The sequence below is a fragment of the Pan troglodytes genome, chromosome 17, assembly GCF_028858775.2.
Source record: "Pan troglodytes isolate AG18354 chromosome 17, NHGRI_mPanTro3-v2.0_pri, whole genome shotgun sequence".
In the NCBI taxonomy this organism is placed as follows: domain Eukaryota; kingdom Metazoa; phylum Chordata; class Mammalia; order Primates; family Hominidae; genus Pan; species Pan troglodytes.
The window spans coordinates 33,128,900-33,152,347 of record NC_072415.2 but is presented as its reverse complement, the minus strand read 5'-3'; the positions used below and the strand labels follow the sequence as shown (position 1 = coordinate 33,152,347).

At 46.7% G+C, this 23,448-nt stretch overlaps 1 protein-coding gene across 17 annotated transcripts in view; it reads left to right on the top strand.

Moving 5' to 3' along the window:
• TMEM241 (transmembrane protein 241) overlaps positions 1–23,448 on the top strand; it is a 181,773-nt gene that overhangs the window by 131,965 nt on the left and 26,360 nt on the right. For 5 of the 17 annotated variants that reach the window (XR_010151864.1, XM_063795565.1, XM_016933442.3 and 2 more), the window contains one exon: positions 7,588–9,653. The exons of 8 other annotated variants lie outside the window; for them this stretch is intronic. Coding sequence is in view for 4 of the 9 variants with exons in the window: in XM_063795565.1 (XP_063651635.1) it covers positions 7,588–7,648 (61 nt within the window). In the remaining 5 variants the exon portion in view is untranslated. Of the gene's footprint in view, positions 1–4,902; positions 5,065–7,587; positions 9,654–23,448 lie in introns of those variants that run through there. 4 more of the 17 variants (XR_008540700.2, XR_010151865.1, XR_001711270.3 and 1 more) reach the window with 3 other exon arrangements.

The window sequence follows — 23,448 nt, the reverse complement described above, 5'->3', positions numbered from 1 at the left end:
TGTTCCTACACCTTCCTCTTCCTCCTCCTGCTATGTCTTCCTCTTCTTTTTAATAATAATAACCATTTATTGGGCAACTACTGTGCCTCAGACATTTCTTACATTAATATTATCTCATTTACTTTTACAACACTCTTCCAAGTCATCCATATTTTAAAGATGAAGAAGCTGAGGTCCAGAGATGCTTATTTTCCCAAGATTTTATAGCTACTAGGCAGTTGGACCAGGTTTCAAACCCAGGTCTGTGTGTACAAAGCCCTGTAACCTGCTAGAACTGAATTGAAAAACACCAAGGATTTACAGCAGTGTAGATAATGTACAGGCGGAAGCTCATGAGGGAGTTATAAGGGAAAATGGCTTAAATGTTCCTTGTCCCACCACTGTGATCCTCCTAAAGAGTATGTAGATGATTTGACAGCAGAGGAAACAAACAGAGCGTCACCCAGCACAAGACAGTCCTAATTCCTGTTCAGGAACTGACCTGCAAACTAAGAATGTCCAGTAGACATTTTTAGGGAGGAAAATCTCATTGTCATAGGTTTTTTATACCATAGCTATAATTCCATAATATCAATCAGTTAAACATCTTTATTGAGTGACTGCTGTATGCACAGTATGTGGAAACCATTAAGAAATATAAGATATCCAACATTTAAGGGGTTATCAAAGGAAGGGCAAATCAGAAAGCTAACTCATTGGATGGATCAGATAGTAACTGTGTTAATGCCCAGTGAATAAGAAGACTGAAGAAGGGAGAGAGGCCAGGAGTGTTTGGAAGATGCCCCTGGAGCTGGTGTGAACTGGGCCTTATGCAGAGGAAGAGGCTTAGCTGGGCTGAGAGTTGGGGGATGGAAGAGGACTGGACCCCTCTCACCTGGGAAGACAGGGCAGCCAGTGGAGACTTAGTGATTTGTAACCAGAACTGGGGCTCTGAAGCAGGGAGCTAATCTTCCTCCCCCCTCCTCCTCTGCACCTGTCCTTCTGGGGAGGGGTGACACAAATGGTAGGCAGGTTGACATCCCAAAATCCAGCTGCCCAGAGAAGAAACCTTTATATCCTGAGATATGTATATGTGTACATGCGTCTCTCTCTCCCTCTCTCTCTTTCTATATATAAAGAGAATATATGTATTTTATATATATGTTATATATAATTGATAGATATATAATGTCATTTATATATAATTCTTGTTTTACATATGATATGTTATTATATAACAAGAATTATATATATTTTATTATATTACATTTTATTATATGAATTATATATAATTATATATAATGATATGTTATATAAATATATATATATAAATTCTCGAGACTTTTCCCCAAATTTCTGTATCCTTAACTTTCATAATGTTTATCTAAATTCTTTAATTTTTTTTTTTTTTTTTTTGAGACGGAGTCTCACTCTGTCACCCAGGCTGGAGTGCAGTGGCGCAATCTCGGCTCACTGCAAGCTCCGCCTCCTGGGTTCACACCATTCTCCTGCCTCAGCCTCCCAAGTAGCTGGGACCACAGGTGCCCGCCACTGTGCCTGGCTAATTTTTTGTATTTTATTTTTTTAATAGAGACGAGGTTTCACCGTGTTAGCCAGGATGATTTTTTTTTTTTTTTTTAAACACAGGGCCTCTCTATGTTGCCCAGGCTGATCTCAAACTCCTGGCCTCAAGCAGTCCTCCAGCCTCAGCCTCCCAAAGTGCTGAGATTGCAGGAGGGAGCCACCACTCCCAGACTAGCCTAAATTCTTTTTTTTTTTTTTTTTCCTGGAGATAGAGTTTTGCTCTGTCGCCCAGGCTGAAGTGCAGTGGCGCGATCTCAGCTCACTGGAACCTCCATCTCCCTGGGTTCAAGCAATTCTCATGCCTCCGCTTCCCAAATGGCTGGGATTACAGGCACACGCCACCATGCCCGACTAATTTTTGTATTTTTAGGAGAGACCAGGTTTTGCCATGTTGGCCAGGCTGGTCTCGAACTCCTGGCCTCAAGTGATCCGCCCACCTCAGCCTCCCAAAGTGCTGGGATTACAGGCGTAAGCCACTGCGCCCAGCCCCTAAATTCTTGACAATATCTTTCTCTCTTACAAGTAAGCCTGCATTGACCACATTTTGTACAGAATTTCAAAATGAGCCAAAGAAACCCAGGTATTGAACTGAACCTGAGAGCTAAGAGTAAGACAGCTCTCCAGTGTGAGGAAATGCTGAGTCGGAATAGTAAGGAAGCAGGCGTCTGTAAGAGGCTGTCTCTGGGCTGTTTCACATCCTGTGAACTTTATGGTATGCCCTGAGAAAAATGGAAAGAAAGGCTGTGTGTTCGCAAATTAAGGAAACAGAATGTGTGATTATTGCAAAAGGAACCTTGACTTTGGAATTTCCTGATTTTTGAGGACTCCTGAGGTTAAAGATGGTGTGTTTTCAGCCTGAAGGAATTTTCCAACCACAAAGTGAACCACCAGAAGAGTGGGCTGTGCTTCAGCTCTGTGTCTTGCACAGAGCTGGTCTGCCTTGTCCATATACTAGGCGTGTTCAAGCGTGGCTGGGTGACCAGCTCTCAGAGCCCAGGCAGGGGCGGCGGCTGATCCCTGTGGCATGGGACTTTAAACTGATCAGAAGTCACAAAGGGCAGAGGCTGCAGGCCTATTTTGTTTGGACCTATTGTGTGTGCTGGTATAGTTACTATTTCTTGTCATTTGCTTTTCAAGTTTTAAGTTAGTCATCACCATTTTGAAATCGGGTGATTTCCTCATACAAATCCAGATTTCCAGATTCTTTTGAAAATGTGGAGCAGCTGTTAATGTTGGGCCTGCATTTGCACACAGCAGCAGTTGCTGGAATGAATAGAGGCTGCCTCTTCACGTTGGCGTGTGCTCTCCAATCCACCATGGCCTCCACCACCCTGGCTGGCTGAGACTGGAGGACCCTGCTCCAGCCAGTAGCCTTGCATCCATATATTTGTATATTCGTGCATTCCACCAAAGGGCTGGGCTGGGCTCTGAGACTACAGAAGGAAGCAAGGCATATTCCCTGACTCCAGGGAGATCACCATGTAGGGGATAAGTGTTCAAATATATATGTCATTATCCTCCTCCTTGGATGGACAACAGCTTAGCTACACAAAGTAGGCCATCTGAAATAGGGCTTCTCACCCAAAGCACTATTAATATTTGGGACTGATAATTCCTTGTTTTGAGGGGTTGTTCTGTGCCTTGTAGGATGTCTAGCAGCAAACCTGAACCCCACTCGCTAGATGCCAGTAGCACCCCCTCAGTTGTAACAACGAAAAACATCCCCGACATTGCCAAAAGTCCCACCCCAGTTGAGAATCACTGGTCTAAAGTTCATGGGGGCTAGTGGAGAAAATTCCATTTGAAATTTCAGCAAGATCTTAAGGAACTTGCTCATCGAATGAGAGCTTTGGATCAGCTCAAGTGTCAGGTCCTCAGCTGCTCCTCCCATCCCCTCTGTGTCTGTGTCTGGCTCCGTAGGCACTTGCTGCACTGAGTGACAGGTGGCTGGCGTCATCTCTCCCACCAGGCTGTGAGCAGCTCTAGGAGAAAGGGTGTGTTTCATTCACCTTTGCATCTCTAGGCCTAGTGTTGAATGCTTGCTGAATCAACACTGAGAGGCCAGCCTTCAAAATATTGTATCCAAGAACAATAAACCGAAGTACTCAATATTTTTAAAGTCTTTAATTAATAACAACTGTTCTCATCCAGCCAATTATTATAAAAACAATCTATTTCAAGCCCAATAATGTAAATATCCAGATTTCTATTTAATTGTTCATTTTTAATTAACAATTTTATAGTAATATTAATTCCCTCTATTTCAAAATTCAGCAAAGGAGATTTGAAGCATACAAAAGAGAAAGATACTGACCTGAGAGCGGTATCCTTGTCAAGTGGAATTAATTATGGTGACTCCTCTCCTCTCCCGTTTTGTAGATGGGGAGAGTCACCTTTCTCTTTGGAATAGTTTAAGGACAAGGAAAGAAAGAATAACCAAAATGCAACTTCTTTGTTCTAAGGATTCCATGATCACATTTTTCCCTTTGCACATCATTCACTGAACTTGCCATTGATCGCTGTTTATCAGCCATGAGGATCACTTGAACTTGAGCCTAGCACAAACCTCATCAACACTGAGGGTCTTTAGAAAATGATCGTATATAATCTTTGAGTAAAGATTTCTTATCCCTTTAATTTTAAGGAACTTCATGGAGGCTGCCCAAACCTATGTATAGAAAGAATGAATTTAGGGGCAAAGAAAACGTCCCCCATCACACTCCAAAATGCCTTCAGGATCACAGTGTCTGAAATTTACGAGTTCTCCATTTGAATTAAAAATCTGAAACCTCCTCTTTAAAATTCTATGTAAGAAGGGCCTTCTCAATAACGTTGCTGATTACCTCTCAAATTTTATCATAATTTAATAGATTATGAACTCACTCGGCAGAGCCCCAAGGAATGGAGCATGGGGCAGACACATTGCGGTGAGGAAGAGAGAAAAAGGAAAAAATAGTTTAGGACCAAATTATTTTTAGACCAAATAGTTTGGGACCTCTCCCATCTATATAGATGGGAGAAAGGGGATAAAATATTAACAGTTTAACTATTCATTGAATCGGTATTTATTGAGTGCTGCATTAGGCGCAGGGCCTGCAGCCAGGTAAAGGATGCAGCCTCCATCCTCTGTCTACTAGCTCAACAGGAATTAATTGAATAGCCACAATAATAAATGTAAAATTTAGATGGAGGCTTCGGTCCCTCATAGGAGAAAGAGAAGGGCTGGAGAAGTGCTGAAAATAAACCTCTGGAAGAGAAGCTAGTGATGGATATTTCTGGCCATGTGTGCCCTGCAATCTGATGTTTATGCCTTGGTTACATGAAGTTTGTTCATTTCAGGAATGATGGGGATTACAAGATTTGCAAACAGTTCAGTCAAGCTCTGACTTAAATAGTTGTAATGCTATTAAGATTCCTGGACCCATGTCAGCCTTTCCTGCTGTTTAGAAAACGACATCAAAGCTCACCTCCCTGGCTCTCCTAACAGTAAACCGAACCAAGGTTTGTTTTCATTTTTAGTATTTACTAAGCTGCTTTGGTGTTTCATAAAGTAGTTCAGGCCAAGGGACATAATGCAAGGTTATTATACTCCAGCATTGTTCTAAGGTTATGGGAGTAAAAGTGGCAAGGGGCCAGCTGCTACCCTGGTTTTCTCCCTGGTGATTAAGGAGGATTAGTGGAAAGTGTATAAAATGTCCGAGCCCCTGGTTACATTTGCAGAAATAAAACCCTCCCAAACCCAAAGCTCCGTGCAGCCCTTGCATCCGGTCGTGGTGACTCTGCATTGCCTGGGAACTTGGCAGGGTGGCATACATGCTCTTGAAGGGCTACAAGGGGAATGGCAGTCACTTAAAAGGAAAAGCCAGGTCTTTGGAGGTGAGCCTGCATGCAAAAAGAACACCTCCCCTTCACAGTCATGTCTTTTCCAAAGAGGAGAGGTGATAGAACCCCTCAGCATCTGGGGTCCTGAGCTGGACAAGGGACAAGCAGGCTCCCAGCTTCACAAAGCGGCCTCGTTCCCAAATAGGGTCGTTGGGAACTTGGGTCACAATTTCTCACGGAGACAGTGCTGACAATGATGATTACAGATCTAAGGAGGTCCACAGATAGTCATTTGGTTCATAACATGGACATTCGTTCCAGCTACATTCTTGTGAGTTAAATAGGAACGATCAACTTAGTTTCACTGTTACAGTTTTATTTCTGTAGGAAAGAGGAAAGTACATCCCAACTTGGAGTAAGGTACTAGGCATCAGTCTCCCTCGGCTCCCTCTCCTCCATCCCCATTGTGAACCAAGTGGGGGACATCCTCTAAGCCCCTCAACCTGACTGACCAGTGTCTCCTGCTGCCTTCCCCCAGAGGCCTTTAATCACCAGAGAGAGGAGATCACGGTGTTTGGGGGATTCTCCCGGTCTCTAAGCTGAGGAAGGAGTACATTTGTTCTCTCTTGCTCCGGAGAGCAGCTTTGGCCTCATGGGCGGGGTTGTAAGAAATTACTGCTGTAGAGTTAGTGTGATGAAGAGCTGCCTGGGTCAGCGGGGGGAAGGAACATGTCTCAGTCAGTCCCCGCCAACCCCAGTGGCTTCCACAAGTGAGATGCCCATGGAGACGCATGTGAATCCAGTGACCAGAGCCACTCATCCATGGGACAGGCTTGCCTTGCTCAACAGGACGTGCCCCTCACTAGACATCTTCAGGCAGAAGTTGGGTGGCCCACCGGGAGGACCACTGAGGAGGGGATTGCTACTCTCAGAGGGCAGTTGGCTGGAAAATAATAATAATCCTGTCTTAGTGATTGTCCATCATAGGCTAAACACAGGGGTGGGTTGCTGCTGATATATTATTTCTAAGCCTCACAGAGACTGTTAGATGCGATCATCTCCTGTGGTACAGGTGGAGAGACTAAGGCTGAAAACGTATGCAAGATCACCTGACTAACAAATGCCTGTGCCAGAGCCTGAATTGGCCTGATTCTAAAACATATGGTTTTTATATTCTCACTCATAGTCAGTTCATTCCTATACTAAAGTGGAAAATGGTGTGAGTTACCTGTATGTCAGGGTCACCCACCAAAGGAACATTTTTCACAGGGTATGTAGCGTGAACAGCCTATGTGTGTGTCATACACTCAGCACCCCAAACGTTCAAGGTGCGAAGGCGCCATGGCCTGGGTGTGTGTTGCAGGTGAGCGTATGAAGGACTGGGGTGTTGGGTAGGCAGATGAGAGAGGAAGGGAAGGAAAGGGTCTGACCAAAAGGGCTGTTGGCACCTCTGAAAAAGGGGCTCTCCCCATCAGAGACCTACCACCATAGTCCCTTGGTGATGGCCCAGCACAGGCCCCAGAAGACTAACGGGATTCAGATAGTCACCAGACTGTCTACGGCGAGGTTCAAAATAGAAAGTGGAGAGGACTTTGGCTGTATTACATTAGAGGCATGTTAAAATATTCAGCTCTTCTTCCCTCTCTGTCTCCAGTTCTCCCACTGCTTTTTCATTTCAGATCACTGGCCATGTTTCTTTCTGTGCTGGTGGGAAAATTATGATTCCCCACTTGTATTTTCACCTTTAAATGTTCTGTAGTTTAAATGAAATGAAAACTGAGATTGTCACCCTAATTTTAAGAGTGTGGATACCTGTGTGATTTCCTATCCATCAGCCCAATTTGCCAACAGCACCAGAGGCCTCTATGGGATCTCTCCTGCCAGAAGTCTATGTTTCTGCCAGAGAGCACTAACCCAGTGCATCATCCTCACCTGGTCAGGATGTGTGGGACGCTTCACCTTCTTCCCCAAGGGAAGGTATCGAGCCCGCCTCCCTGCCTTCTCACCTCCCATGTGTACCCGAGGTCTGCCCTGAGGGATAGGAGCGATTCCTGGGCTTGACCTGGAAGCATGGCAGTTCGGGCTGGTGATGAGTCTCAGTTGCAGGATGAGGGGAAGCACCCCTTGCCCTGCGTATGTGGGCGCCAGGCAGCTCAGGGATCCCGGGGGAGTGGAGAGCTGACCTTCTGCTGTTGTTTGCAGCCTCCTGCTCGGTGCGCTTGGAGAGGCCTTGCTGGTTTTCTCAGAGCGGAAGAGCTCCTGAACAAGACGGTCAAGAGAAAGACTCACAGGCTGCTGCAGGAGAACAGCTTGTACACCTGTGTACGAGCCCCTGGTCTCATAGCTCCCTGTTGGATGTGTCAGAAAGAGGAACGCAAGGACAGCGAGGCCGGTGGGCAGTGCCATCACCCTCACCCAAGTGAATGTGGTGGTGGCTGATGAGGCCGAGGCCCTGGTGCTTCAAGGAGCACCCTTTCTGGGGGCCTGCAGGTTGCTACAGAGGAGCGGTCTGTTACATCTTCCCATTTGGAGAACCTCTCTCAACCGTGCTGTAGCTGGTTCTGCAGAAACAGGAAGTACAGGATTTCATGGGCTGGCTCTGCTTGCCTCGACTGAGCTTCACACCTCTGGATGCCACATGCTCTCTCCCAAACACTGCTTTCAGTGCGAGGTAGTGGGCCTAAGGGGTTTGGTTGTCTTTTTTTTTTTTTTCATTTTTAAAATTTAAAATTTTTATTTATTATTATTTTTTAGAGACAAGGCCTCACTCTATCGCCTAGGCTGAAGCTCAGTGGTGCGATCACAGCTCGCTACAGCCTTGACCTCCTAGGATCAAGCCATCCTCCTGCCTCAGCATCCAGAGTAGCTGATGTGCACCACCAGACCCGTCTCATTTTTTCTATTTTTATTATTTTAGAGATGGGGATCTCACTGTGTTGCCCAGGCTGGTCTCAAACTCCTGGGCTCAAGCAATCCTCCCACCTTGGCCTCAAAGTATTGAGATTACAGGCATGAGCCACTGCACCCGGCCTTTCTCATTTTTATTTTTAAATTGACAGACGTAACAGTGCGCATTTATCACGCACAACACAATGCTTTGGGAATGGTTAAATCTAGCTCACAAATGCATTACCTCACACGGTTGTCATTTTTGTGGTGAGGCTTGGTTGTATGTTTTGTTTCATTCATGTTTTTACATCCTTGGAGTCTCCTCTGGGTCCGTCCTTTCTTTGCTGTCATGCTGGCTTGCCTAAGGCCCACCCCCACCTGTGTACGAGCATTTTAAACTCTAGAGTGAGTGACAGCCTTTTTATGGTTGGTGTTACTATTTATTTCCTGCCTCTAAACTTCTCGTGGTCCTTATAAACTTGTCAGGATGTGTGTTGCGTTGAATTCTGCATATCCTTTTTTTGCCCACCATCCGGTTTAGCTGGTACTAACTTATCACCAGAGGAAACAGGGTTTATGAGCACTGACAGATGTCTTCCCTGGGCAAAAAAAAAAAAAAATAGTATATGTATACACACACACATACACATTTATATTTATATTTCTTAAAGCTTTTAATCCCTTTCATTCCCTGATATCTCAGAGATTTCAAATCATTGAACACTGAAGTATATTTTTCAGGCCAGATGAAAAATTGTATTAAAACCCTATTCCTGGTCAGGCGCAGTGGCTCACGCCTATAATCCCAGCACTTTGGGAGGCCGAAGTAAGCAGATCACCTGAGGTCGGGAGTTCAAGACCAACCTGGCCAACATGGTGAAACCCTGTCTCTACTAAAAATACAAAAAAATTAGCCTGATGTGGTGTTGTGTGCCTGTAGTCCCAGCTACTTAGGAGGCTGAGGTAGGAGAATTGCTTGAACCTGGGAGGCGGAGGTTGCAGTGAGCCAAAATTATGCCACTGCACTCCAGCCTGGGCAACAGAGCGAGACAGTCTCAAAAACAACAACAACAACAACAACAACAAAAACCCTATTCCTTGCCTTTGTAGGAGTCAAAATAAATGAACTTCTTTTTTCTTTTTTTTATTATTATACTTTAAGTTCTGGGGTACACGTGCAGAATGTGCAGGTTTGTTACATAGGTATACACGTGCCATGGTGGTTTGCTGCACCCATCAACCTGTCACCTATATTAGGTATTTCCCCTAATGTTATCCCTCCCCTAGCCCCCCACCCCCTGACAGGCCCTGGTGTGTGATGTTCCCCTCCCTATGTCCATGTGTTCTCATTGCTCCAAAATAAATGAATTTACACAAAATGGTCACTTGTTTCTGAACCCACCAAGAAGGTTTAAGAAAATAATGACTAACTATAAATATTTCTGTTCCTAATAGATGTTTCAAATACCTTACCACTCTGCCAGGTATCAGAGAGTTTGGGCCATTCAGGGTGACCCATGAGTCCTCCGCAAGCAGGGAGCCAGGCCCTGTAGTGTTGAATACCCACGTCATTGATGGAGACCCCCTGCCCTTGGCGTACAGGAAATACGCCTTGTCCATACTCAGCCCCATGGAGAATATAGTCAACTCAGTCGGTGGCTGTTGTTGCTTCTGCATGTGTTCCCCAACTTGTTGAGAAAAGAAAGAGAAAAAGAAACAACTAGCAATGGATTCGTGTATTTGGAACTTGAGTACCTTAAATTCATGTCCTTGTCTTTTCCTGGTCTCTGCTTGTCATGTAAGGTAAAAATGCTAAGAGTGACCTTAACACATATGGCTTTCAACTTACTTTTGTTGTTGTTGTTTTGTCTTGTTGTTTGTTTCCATGAAAAATATTTATATTATTTTTTTTCTAACCTCCAGCTGATTAAACAGGTACCTTACACTTATTAATTTGGAGGAAAAATAATAGTAGCTGCCTGACATACCTTCTCACTTTGAAGAGTCTCTACTTTTTTAATTTAAATTTTTTTTATTTTTAGTTCTGGGGTACATGTGCAGGTTTGTTACATAGGTAAATGTGTGCCGTGGTGGTTTGCTGCACCTATCCACCAGTCACCTAGATATTAAGCCCAGCATGCATTGGCTATTTTTCCTAATATTCTCCCTCCCTCCCCACCCCCCGACAGGCCCGGTATATGTTGTTCCTCTCTCTGTGTCCATGTTCAACTTACTTTTGTTCTTCATCTAGGATGTCAAACTTTCTAGAGACTGAGGGTCAAATAGAAAATCTGGGTTTAGAATTGTCCTTATTCTCTTGCTCCTGTAAAACTCTATACAACGGAGACCAGTTCTTTTCCACTTGCAGAAAGTGGCATCTGTCCAAGTGTCATTTTATACCTGTCTTTCCAAGTGCCATTTAAGCAAATGGAGGTTCTGATGACTGCAAAGAGCCATGCAGTTTAAACCCAGTCCTCTTTCCAGCAGAACTGGCCCCAAAAGCTTTGGCTGAGAAGTTTTAGATCCTTTTTCAAATAGTTCTCTAGCAAGCCTGTATTTGTTTTTGTTTGGTTGTTTGAAACACCTTTCAGAGTCCTCTTTGTTTTTTTGTTTGTTTGTTGTTTTGTTTCATTTGCTTGAGATAGGGGTTCACTGTGTTACCCAGGCTCGAGTGCAGTGGTGCAGTCACAGCTCACTGCAGCCTCAACCTCCCAGGCTCAAGCAGTCCTCCCACCCCAGCCTCCCAAGTGCCTGGGACTACAGGCACGTACCACTCCACCCAGCTAATTTTTTATTCTTTGTAGAGATGGGGTCTCACTGTGTTGCCCCCTGCCTGTTGTTCTTAAAATCTCAGATCTTTTCTTACATTGACACCAGCAAGAGGCAGAGGATAAGGTGTTTCATCAGTATGCTATCAGTTTCCTTCAGTTTCTATTGGTTCTTGGGCCTTTTTATTCAAGCTTTAACCACCATCTTCTATGCCCAAATTCACGTGCTCCGCGCTGAATGAAGGATGAGCCCACAGACCTGAACAGTGGAGTGGCCCCCTCACTGTAGCCCCAAGCTCTCATTTTCTGCTTAGGGAGTCTCCAGGTAAGCCCACACTCTCCCTTTACCCTTGGGTCCTGTTTGGCACCTGATGACCTTAATCCTTGCTGGACCCCAGTCAGAGCCTTGGGATTTGGGGGTTTTTTTTATTTCTATAAAGAAAGAACGTGCTTTCTATTAGGAGAGGCAATGTTGTGTACAATGGTGTATTATTACTAATCTGCTGTGGATATAAAGAAAAATAAGGGCCAGTCACGGTGGCTCAAGCCTGTAATCCCAGCACTTTAGGAGGCTGAGGTGGGAGGATTGATTGAACCCAGGAGTTTGAGACCAGTCTGGGCAACACAGTGAACCTCCATCGCTACAAAAATAAAAAATAAAAATTAGCCAGGCATGGTGGCACATGCCTGTAAGTCCCAGCTACTCAGGAGGCTGAGGCAGAAGGATTGCTTGAGCTCAGGGGTCAAGGTTGCAATGAGCCATGACTGTGCCACTGCACTCCAGCCTGGGCAACAGAGCCAAACTCTGTCTCTAAAAATAACAATAAAAGAAAAATAAATTGTTTATTTTCTTTCCTTTGCCTTTCTTTCTGTTCTCTTCAATACCGGCAGGGGAGTGTTACAGAAAATATTGGTGTTAACCCTGGGGAGGGAGTTCTTGTAGCTTTAACCCAGATCCAGACTCCTCTTTCTGCCCACATCCAGACCACTGAGCTTGAAACAGAGAAGGGCCCACCCAGTGCCTCTAGCCCTGTGCTGTCCAGTGTGGATGCCCCTGGCCACCTATGGCTTTGGAGCACTGGAGTGTGGTTGGGCCAAATTCAGATGGGCTGTAAGTGTAAGAACACACTGGTTTCAAAGACTTAATATTTTTTTAAAAGAATGTAAAATATCACATCATTTTTCTATTGATTACATGTTGAAATAATATTTTTTATATATTGGGCTAAATAAAATATACTATCAAAATTACTTTCTCCTGTTTCCCTTTACCTTTTGTAATGTGGCTGCTAGAAAATTTTAGTTTATAGATGTGGCTCCCATGATATGTCTGTTGGTCATGGCTGATTTATATTCATTCATTCATTCATTTATTTTTGAGATGGAGTTTCGCTCTTGTCACCCAGGCTGGAGTGCAATGGCGCGATCTCGGCTCACTGCAACCTCTACCTCCCAGGTTCAAGCGATTCTCCTGCCTCTGCCTCCCAAGTAGCTGGGATTACAGGCATGCACCACCACGCCTGGCTACTTTTGTATTTTCTTTTTAGTAGAGATGGGCTTTCACAACATTGGTCAGGCTGGTCCCGAACTCCCGACTTCAAGTGATCTGCCCACCTCGGCCTCCCAAAGTGCTGGGATTATAGGCGTGAGCCACCACGCCTGGCCTTATTGCTGATTTAGAGCAGTTCATCTACACTGGGCCCAGGGAAGTGGCAAAAGAAGGGGGTGTTGGTGGTGGTTGCTGGGGTTACTGACCCAATAATAATATTTAAGATTATAGTTACTGATGCCTATTTCATGCCAAGCACTGTGCTGGGTACTCTCCAGGCTCCCTGTCATTGATTCTTCCCAATGGTAGTGCAGGGGACATTCTCTTCATTTTACCAAGGAGATCGGAAAGACTCAGTAACTTTTCCAGGCCCACCCAGCTGGGACTCGAATCCAGGTTATTCAAAGCCCATGCTTTCAACCTTCACGCTAGAGAGTTCTGTTGAGAAGGAGAAATGAGGTCCCCGTGTTTCACAGGGGTTGTCAGTTCTCCAAGAAGTGCTGAGGTGTGGATTCCTCACATCTCTGAGGTGATTTGTGACTCTCTTCCTGAAGGCCATGCTCCTTCCCTTTGCCACCGGGCAGGGTCTGTGGCCTGCACTGCAGCTGCCTTCCCAGAGTGTCCCAGTTTCTTTCCCCAGCCTCCTCCCTCGGGTTCTGTCTGAGACTCTTCGTGAATGGGGTTGGAGCAACCAGGAGCACTGGGGAAATGGCACTGCTCTCACCTGAACTATCACTCTGCGTGTTTCCAGAACACGCAGCCACTGTTTGTTGGTTCTCAAGCTTGGTTACAGGCAATGGCATGTTCAGATAGCTGAGGAGCTCGAAGATTGAAGGAAAAGCTTCCAGACCCTGACAGACAATGTCAGGAGAGGACACCGTTCTTTTCACTGGGTCTGCATGCCCAAAAAAGGGAGTACAGTCACAGATTGGGGTGAAAGCACAAGCAGGTAATACCATAAGCAGTTAGTCATGCTTGGAACATGACATCTCTATTGAGAAGTTGCCTTGGACAAAGTATTGAAATAGGATATGGAATTGGCTGGAAGTTCAAGTGGCTGGGACTCATTTGAAGTTACTTAATGGTCCTTTGATCCTTGTTCTGGGGGAAGCCAGTCAAAGGGGTGAGACTTTTGGGCTTCTCCTGGCCCCACCCAATGTCCCTGGCTTCAGGCTGTGTCCCTGAGCCCAGCCCGGAGAGAGGCAGTGGTGGCTTGTCTCCAAAGATGCCCCACCTCCATCCCAGTGGTATTCATGCTGCTATACAGTTCTGTTCCTTTCTCTTGGGTCTGGGCTGGCTCTGCGACTTACCTGTAGCCAATAAGGTGTGATGGAAATGGTGCTATGTGACTCCCAAGGCCAGGTCAAAGCAGCCTTGCAGTGTCTGCCTTGGTCTTCTGACAGCCTCAGGAGCCCTGAGCTGTTGTGCAGGAGAGGCCAGGCATGGGTGCTCCAGGAGACAGGCCCCACTGAGCCCAGCCTTGCAGCTGTCTTGCCAAACCACTCAACTCATGAAGGAGGCTATCCAGGTCCTCCAGACCAGCCCATCTGCCAGCCGAGTGCCATCAGGTGACCTCAGTCAGTGCCACATGGGGCAGAAGAATCACCCTGCCCAGCAGTCCCTGAATGAATTCGTGCCACAAAAGCATGAGATATGGTAAAATCATTTTAAGCCACTAAGTTTTGGGACAGCGTGTTATGCAACAATAGAAAATAGAACTGAGGCCCACCGTCCTGCCCTTTCTGCAAGATGCTAGCATAAGTGGGCTGTCCTCTGAGACCCTTGAACTCTGTTCTTCTCGGGCAGATCCAGTCTGGGCTCTCTGAGCCCCTCCCCTGTCTAGACTCTTATTCTAGGAGCACTGTTCTTCACTGCAGCTGACCTCAGCCCAGACCCTGTCCTCGGAGGAAGATCCCAGACGGTCCATGACTTGTTCAGACCCCATTGCAGGGCAAGACCCACAGCCCTTAGCCATTGGCTCAAAGTACGTCATTCATTCATTCAAAAGATATTGAGACCTACTGAGTGCCAGGCTCTGTTTTAGGATCTGAGGATATAACCACGAATGAGATGAGCCCTCCTGGAACTTACTTTCTAATGGCAGAGACAGGCAACAAACACGGGAATAGAATTTCAAAATGACGGGTGTGGTGGCTCATGCCTGTAATCCCAGATCTTTCAGAGGCCGAGGCGGGTGGATCACCTGAGGTCAGGAGTTCGAGACCAGCCTGGCCAATGTGTTGAAACTCTGTTTCTACTAAAAAATACAAAAAAAAAAAAAAAAAATTAGCAGGGTGTGGTGGCGGGCACCTGTAATCCCAGCTACTTGAGAGGCTGAGGCAGGAGAATCGCTTGAACCCAAGAGGTGGAGGTTGCAGTGGGTCAAGGATGCGCCATTGCACTCCAGCGTGGGCGACACAGTGAGACTCCATCTCAAAAAAAAAAAAAAGAATTTCAGAGTGAGTTAAATGCTTTTAAGGTAATAAGGCAGAAAAGGGAGACAAAGATGGATTCTCCTGAGGAGCTGATGGAAGATGAGGAATTTCTCTTCCAAAATATGCAGAATCACACACACCCACTTAGCATATAGTCTGGGGGTATTTGTTCTCCCTGAAGTCTGAGGACCTCTCTGGGCTGTAGATTTCAGGTGAAGGATAACTGAGTGAGATATGCTTTAGGGGACACACGGGCAAAGTCCAGGAGCCCCACAGGCAGACACCACCCCCTTCCCTGCTGCTGGTTCTGGGAGGCCAGGGCAATCAGGCCCCCATTGGCCCTGGGCAGGCCCTTGCTGGCTGGCTCTGGGATGCTCTAAGTCTGGCACAGGAGAGAAGATAGGCAGATTTGAAACAGACCCCATGGTTAATTTCAGGGGCATGAAACGTGTGGGAGGTGCTGAGGAAGTGCCAGGAGGGAAGGTGCACTCTCCAGCTGTGTGGCCCATCACCGGGCTGGTTGGGGCCTGCTGTGCTTCACCCACGCGGCATCTCACTTCATTCTCTCCAGGGGCCTCTGATGGAGGACGTGTATCTTTCATGCGCGTCCATGTGAAGAGACCACCAAACAGGCTTTGTGTGAGCAATAAAGCTGTTTATTTCACCTGGGTGCAGGCGGGCTGAGTCCGAAAAGAGAGTCAGCAAAGGGAGATAGGGGTGGGGCCGTTTTATAGGATTTGGGTAGGTAAAGGAAAAAGGGGGGTTGTTCTCTGGCAGGCAGGAGTGGGGGTCACAAGGTGCTCAGTAGGGGAGCTTTTGAGCCAGGATGAGCCAGGAGAAGGAATTTCACAAGATAATGTCATCAGTTAAGGCAGGAACAGGACATTTTCATTTCTTTTGTGGTGGAATGTCATCAGTTAAGGCAGGAACCGGCCATCTGGATGTGTGCAGGTCACGGGATATGATGGCTTAGCTTGGGCTCAGAGGCCTGACATTCCTGTCTTCTTATATTAATAAGAAAAATAAAATGAAATAGTGGTAAAGTGTTGAGATGGTGAAAATTTTGGGGGTGGTATGGAGAGATAATGGGCGATGTTTCTCAGGGCTGCTTTGAGCAGGATTAGGGGCGGCGTGGGAACCTAGAGTGGGAGAGATTAAGCTGAAGGAAGATTTTGTGGTAAGGGGTGATATTGTGGGATTGTTAGAAGAAACATTTGTCATTTAGAATTATTGGTGATGGCCTGGATACGGTTTTGTATGAATTGAAAAACTAAACGGAATAAGAGAAGGAGAAAAACAGGTATTAAAGGTTTTAGAATTGGGAGGACCTAGGATATTTAATTAGAGAGTGCCTAAGGAGATTCAGCATAGTCCTGCCAGCAAAGATTATTTATTTACTTTAAGAGTTAACAGTGGCGGTTTGGGGATAGCACCAGGAGATATCAGCTGTGATGGCTTGGAGAAACAGTGTAAACCGGCAGTGTAAACAAGAGCAGGGCATGTATGAGTAGTTGAGAACAGTGAATAGGAGTATGACTAGACAGAAAATAGTAGGGATGACAAGTTTTTTGGGGCACAGTCTAAGTTGGTCTGGTGTCTGGGATGAGACTGGGGCCTAATAAAAAGGAGCGTCCATACAGGAGCTTAAATGGGCTGTACCTTGTAGCATTCCGAGGACAGGCCTGAATTCTGAAAAGGGAAAGTGGTAAAAGTATTGTCTTGTCCTTTTTAAGTTGGTGGCTGAGCTTGGTGAGGTGTGTTTTTAAAAGACCATTAGTCCGTTCTACCTTCCCTGAAGACTCAGGACCGTAAGGGATATAAAGGTTTCACTGAGTACCAAGAGCCTGAAAAAATGCTTGGCTGATTTGACTAATAAAGGCCGGTCTGCTATCGGACTGTATAAAGGTGGGAAGGCCATACCGAGGAATTATGTCTGACAGAGGGAAGAAATGACCGTGGTGGCCTTCTTAGACTCTGTGGGAAAGGCCTCTACCTATCCAGTGGAAGTGTCTACCTAGACCAAGAGGTATTTTAGTTTCCTGACTCGGGGCATGTTGAGTAAAGCTAATTTGCCAGTCCTGGGGCGGGGGGGCAAATCCCTGAGCTTGATGGGTAGGGAAGGGAGGGGGCCTGAATAATCCCTGAGAAGTAGTAGAATAGCAAATTTGCCAGTCCTGGGCAGGGGCAAATCCCTGGGCTTGATGTGTAGGGAAGGGAGGGGGCCTGAATAATCCTTGAGTAGTGGAATAGCAGATGGAACACTGAGAAGTTATTTCCTTGAGGATAGATTTCCACGATGGAAAGGAAATGAGAGGTTCTAAGAGGCGGGCTAGTGGCTTGTACTATAGCATAGCCTGCCTTTGCTGGTGTGTGGCGATTAGGCCTGGTGGAACTGCCATCAATAAACCAGGTGTGATCAGGGTGAGGAACAGGAAAGAAGGAAATGTGGGGAAATGGGGTGAACGTCAGGTGGATCAAAGAGATGCAGTCATGAGGGTCAGGTGTGGTATCAGGAATAATGTGGGAGGCCAGATTGAAGTCCAGGCCAGGAACAATAGTAATTGTGGGAGACTCAACAAAGAGTGAGTACAGCTGAAGGAGCAGGGGAGCAGAAAGTATATGCTTCAGGTGTGAGGAAGAAAATAGATTTTGGAAATTATGAGAGCTGTAGAGAGTGAGTTGAGCATAGTTTGTGATTTTAAGGGCCTCTAAGGGTATTAGGGGGGCAGCAGCCGCTGCGTGGAGACATGATGGCCAGCCTAAAACAGTAAGGTCAAGTTGTTTGGACAAAAAGGCTACAGGACGCGACCCCGGTCCTTGTGTAAGAATTCTGACTGCACAGCTCTGCACTTCAGCTGTGTGTAATGAAAAGGGTTGCGATGAGTCAGGGAGAGCTAGGGTGGGGGCAGTCTCTAAAGCTGTCTTCAAGGAATGGAAAGAGGGGTGGGGAAAGGATTTAGGATCTATGGGGTCAGCTAGGTTTCCTTTTGTGAGTTTATATAATGGTTTTGTTAGGATGGCAAAACCAGGTATCCAAAGGCGAAAGTATCCAACCATGCCCAGGAAGGAAAGGAGTTGTTGTTTTGTAAGGGATTGAGGTTTGGGAGATTAGTCGGACACAATCAGCAGGGAGAGCAAGTGTGTTTTTATGAAAATTATGCTGAGATAGGTAACAGATAAGGAAGAAATTTGGGCTTGACTGAAGTAATGGGGGCTGTCTGTGAAGCTTTGCGGCAGTACAGCCCAGGTAATTTGCTGAGCCTGATGGGTGTCAGGGTCAGTCCAAGTGAAAGCGAAGAGAGGCTGGGATGAAGGGTGCAAAGGAATAGTAAAGAAAGCATGTTTGAGATCCAGAACAGAATAATGGATTGTGGAGGGAGGTATTGAGGATAGGAGAGTATATGGGTTTGGCACCATGGGGTGGATAGGCAAAACAATTTGGTTGATAAGGCATAGATCCTGAACTAACTTGTAAGGCTTGTCTGGTTTTAGGACAGGTAAAAAGGGGGAATTGTAAGGAGAGTTTATAGGCTTTAAAAGGCCATGCTGTAGCAGGCGAGTGATAACAGGCTTTAATCCTTTCAAAGCATGCTGTGGGATGGGATATTGGCATTGAGTGGGGTAAGGGTGATTAGGTTTTAATGAGATGGTAAGGGGTGCATGACTGGTCGCCAAGGAGGGAGTAGAGGTATCTTATACTTGTGGGTTAAGGTGGGGGGATACAAGAGGAGGACGCAAAGGAGGCTTTGGATTGGGAAGAAGGGCGGCAATGAGATGCAGCTGTAATCCAGGAATAGTCAGGGAAGCAGATAATTTAGTTAAAGTGTCTCGGCCTAATAAGGGAACTGGGCAGGTGGGGATAACTAAAAGGAGTGCTTAAAAAAGAGTATTGTCTAAGTTGGCACCAGAGTTGGGGAGTTTTAAGAGGTTTAGAAGCCTGGCTATCAATACCTACAACAGTTATGGAGGCAAGGGAAACAGGCCCTTGAAAAGAAGGTAACGTGGAGTAGGTAGCCTCCGTATTGATTAAGAAGGGGACGGACTTACCCTCCACTGTGAGAGTTACCTAAAGCTCGGCGTCCGTGATGGTCTACAGGGCTTCCGAGGCGATCGGGCAGCATCAGTCTTCAGCCGCTAAGCCGAGAAGATCTGGGAAGGAGTCACAGAGCCCTGGGCCAGAGTTCCAGGGGCTCTGGGAGTGGCTGCCAGGTGAGTTGAAGAGTCCGATTTCCATCCGATTTCCAGTGGGGTCCTGCACAGATGGGACTCGGCTTAGGAGGAATCCTGGGCTGCAGGCATTCCTTGGCCTGGTGGACAGATTTCTGGCGCTTGTAGCAAGCTCCTGGGGGAGGCGGTTCTGGAGGAATGCCTGGCCACTGCGGTTTAGGTGTTTGGAAGTTCTTGTGTGCTGGAGATGTGGCTGGGGTTTGTCTCACAGTGGAGGCAAGGAATTGCAACTCAGAAATATGTTGCTGCTTGGCTGCCTCTATTATTGTACACTTGAAGGCGAGGTTAATTAAGTCCTGTTGTAGGGTTTGAGGGCCAGAATTTAATTTTTGGGAGTTTTATTTAATGTTGAGAGCCGATTGGGTAATAAAATGTATATTGAGAATAAGACGGCCTTTTGACTTTTTAGGGTCTAGGGCTGTAAAGCGTCTCAGGGTTGCTGCCAAACGAGCCATGAACTGGGCTGGGTTTTTATATTTGATGAAAAAGAGCCTAAACGCTATCTGATTTGGGATAAAGAAAAAGGAGCATTAACCTTGACTATGCCTTTAGCTCCAGCCACCTTTTTAAGAGGAAATTGCTGGGCGGGTGGGGGAGGGCTAGTCATGGAATGAAACCGTAAGCCGGACCCGGACCCGGTGTGAGGAAGGGAGGTGATAAAAGGATTATAGGGTGGAGAAGCGGAGGCTGAGGAAGAATTGGGACTTAGCTCAGCCTGGCGAGGAGGGGAGAGGTCAGATAGGTCTGTAGAAAAGGAAGATTAGAAAGACTCAGCGACGTTTGGGGTTGGGACTGAGGGGACAGGCGGAAGGGAAAGAAGGAAGATTTGGGACAAGTTGCATTGGGAACAGAGACTAGGGACGGCCTGATGTGTAAAAGAAAGCCTGGACGTCAGGCACCTCAGACCATTTGCCCATTTTACGACAAGAATTATTTAGAACTTGTAGGATGGAAAAATTGAAAGTGCCGTTTTGTGGCTATTTGGAACTACTGTCAAGTTTGTATCGGGGTCAGGCGGCATTTCAGAAGAAAATAAGACGCTTAGATTTTAGGTCAGGCGAGAGTTGAAGAGGTTTTAAGTTCTTAAGAACACAGGCTAAGGGAGAAGAAGGAGGAATGGAAGGTGGAAGGTTGCCTATAGTGAAGGAGGCAAATTTAAAGAGAAGGGTAGAGACATGGAAGGGGTTCAGGGGTTCTTACCCTCCAGAAAAGCAGGACAGGGGTCGGGGCATGGAAATAAGGGGTTGGGGTGCAGATAAGAGGTCGGGGCGCGGAAATAAGGGATTGGGGCACAGAGATAAGAGGTCAGGGCTCCTGCCCCTCCCCCAGAAAAGCAGGACTTGCCACTAAGGGTGAAGTCTGGATGTGTGCAGGTCACAGGGGATATGATGGCTTAGCTTAGGCTCAGAGGCCTGACAGTATCAGTCTCATTTTGTGGAGGAGACAGACACAGGAGGTCAGCACCTTCCTGAAGGTCCTTGGCTGGCTAGAGGGGCCACCTGCCCACGCATCCCCTGCCTCTTAACTCTCACAGCGTTCTGCCTCCCCAACAGGAGGCTGGGGTTTGGAAAGGCTGAGTAGACAGGACCAAGTCAGAGGTGGAGAAGGCCAATCATGTTCTAGGAATGAGAGGGAAGGTAGGTGGCACCAGCCCGGGGTATGATTGAGTGTAGGGACAGGAAATAACATCTGCCAGTGTGGTTAATGGAAAAACCAAACTCTGTAAAATGTTTTAAAGAGGTTTATTGTGAGTCAATATGAGTGACTGGGCCTTGGGAGCAGCCTCAAGGGGTCCTGAGAAAGCGATCCCAAGGCAGTTGGGTTACAGTTTGGTTTTATATACATTATAGGGAGACAGATGTTACAGGCAAAGATAAAAACCAGTACATGGGAGGTATTCATTGGTTTGACCAGAAAGGTAGGACAACTCGGAGCAGGGACTTACAGGTCATAGGTAGATTCAAAGATTTTCTGATTGGCAACCCGTTGAAAGAGTTAAGCTTTGTCCCAAGACTTGAAGTCAGTAGAAAGAAATGCTTGCATTAAGGGGAATTGTGGGGGTCCAGATTCTTGTTATGTAGATGAAGCCCCATAGGTAGCAGACTTCAGAGAGAATAGATGGTGAAAGTCTATTCTCTTTCACCTACTGGGTGCATTCCCAGGAGGCCAGGCATTCTTAGTCACAGGATGAGTTAGGAGGTCAGCACAAGATACAGGTCACAAGGACTTTACTGATAAAACAGGATGCTGTAAAGAAGCTGACCAAAACCAAGGTGGCAATGAAAGTGACCTTTGGTTGTCCTCACTGCTCGTTACACTCTAATTATAATACATTAGCATGCTAAAATACACTCTCACCAGCACTGTGACAGTTTACAAATGCAATGGCAACGTCGGGAAGTTACCCTATATGGTCTAAAAGGGGAGGAACCTTCAGTGCTGGGGGAATTGCCCATCTCTTTCTGGAAAGACTCATGAATAATCCACCTTTTGTTTAGCATATAATCAAGAAGTAACTAAGTATACTCAGTTGAGCAGCCCATACCACTGCTCTATGGAGTAGCCATTCTTTTATTCCTTTCCTTTTTTTTTTTTTTTTTTTTTGAGATGGAGTCTTGCTCTGTCGCCCAGGCTGGAGTGCAGTGGCACAATCTTGGCTCAATGCAACCTCCGCCTCCCAGGCTCAAGTGATTCTCCTGCCTCAGCCTCCTGTGTAGCTGGGATTACAGGCATGCGCTACCACACCTGGCTAATTTTGTATTTTTAGTAGAGACGGGGTTTCTCCAGGTTGGTCGGGCTGGACTCGAACTCCTGACCTCAGGTGATCCGCCCACCTCAGCCTCCCAAAGTGCTGGGATTAGAGGCGTGAGCCACTGTGCCTGGCCTACTTTCTTTTCTTTCTTTCTTTCTTTCTTTTTTTTTTTTTTTTTTTTTTTTTTGAGACTGGGTCTCTCTGTGTTGTCCAGGCTGGAGTACAGTGGTGCAGTCTCGGCTCACTGCAGCTTCAGCCTCCCCAGCTCAAGCGATCCTCCCACCTCAGCCTCCTGAGTAGCTGGGACATGCACCACCATGCCTGGCTAATTTTTGTATTTTTTTTGTAGGGATAGGGTCTCACTCAGGCTGGTCTCCAACTCCTGAGCTCAAGCAATCCTCCCACGTTGGCCTCCCAAAGTGCTGGGGTTACAGGTGTGAGCCACCACGCCCAGCCTTCCTTTACTTTCTTAAACTTGCTTTCACTTTATGCACTTGCCCCGAATTATTTTTTGCGTGATGTCCAAGAACACCCTTTTGGAGTCTGGATGAGGACCCCTGTCCGGTAACATTACAATCTCTGTTTTAATGTGAATGCTGGTCAGTTACACCTGAATTCCAAAAGGTAGGGGGTATAACAAGGTGTGTCAGACCTCCTTTCCAGCCATGGCTGGGAATTCAGTTTCTCAGGTTTCTCTGGGGTCCCCTCAGTCAGTTGGAGGGCTTAGGATGTTATTTTTGATTTACAGCACCCACCATGCACAGTGCAGGTGCCTCCTATCTGTATGTCACCTACTCATGACCCTAAAGGGGCCAGCACACAGATGAGGCCTGCGAGCCCCTGACAGGGCAGGACACTTCCCCAGGGTCATGCATTCTGCATTTCTAAGCCAAGATTCTAAAGCGGCTTCCAAAACCAGCCCTCCCTCTCACCTCCCCATGTGCCAGGTTGTTTCTGGGCATTGCCCCCCACTCCCACCCCTACCCTGGGGTCACTGGGTTGTGGACAAACCAGAGGAGACAAGCTCCCCACAGACAGCCCTCACTTGGGGGCCCCAGGGTGCTGGTGCTTGGCCCAGGCATTGGCTGCCTGCAGGGCAGCTCCGGATCCTCGGACCCAACAGCAAACCACTGGGGGAGGCCAAGCCATTCTGCCGCTTGCACAAGGCTCCCTCTATTCTGGAAACATCTCAGAGATGGCAGACATTCCGTGCTCCCCAGTGAGCCGAGCGAATCTTTGCTCCTGCTGTCAGCTGATTTTCAGTGGCCGGACTCGCAGTGGTTTACCGTTAGTAAAACAAACAATGGCATATAAACCTAGGCCAGTTCTATCCAGGATCAACTGGGGGAGTCTGAAGGAACTCCCCTGCCACCCAACTTCCTTGGCAGCAGAGGGTAAAGTCTCATTTAAGCAGTTGCCTGAGCCAAAAGGAATATTTGAGTC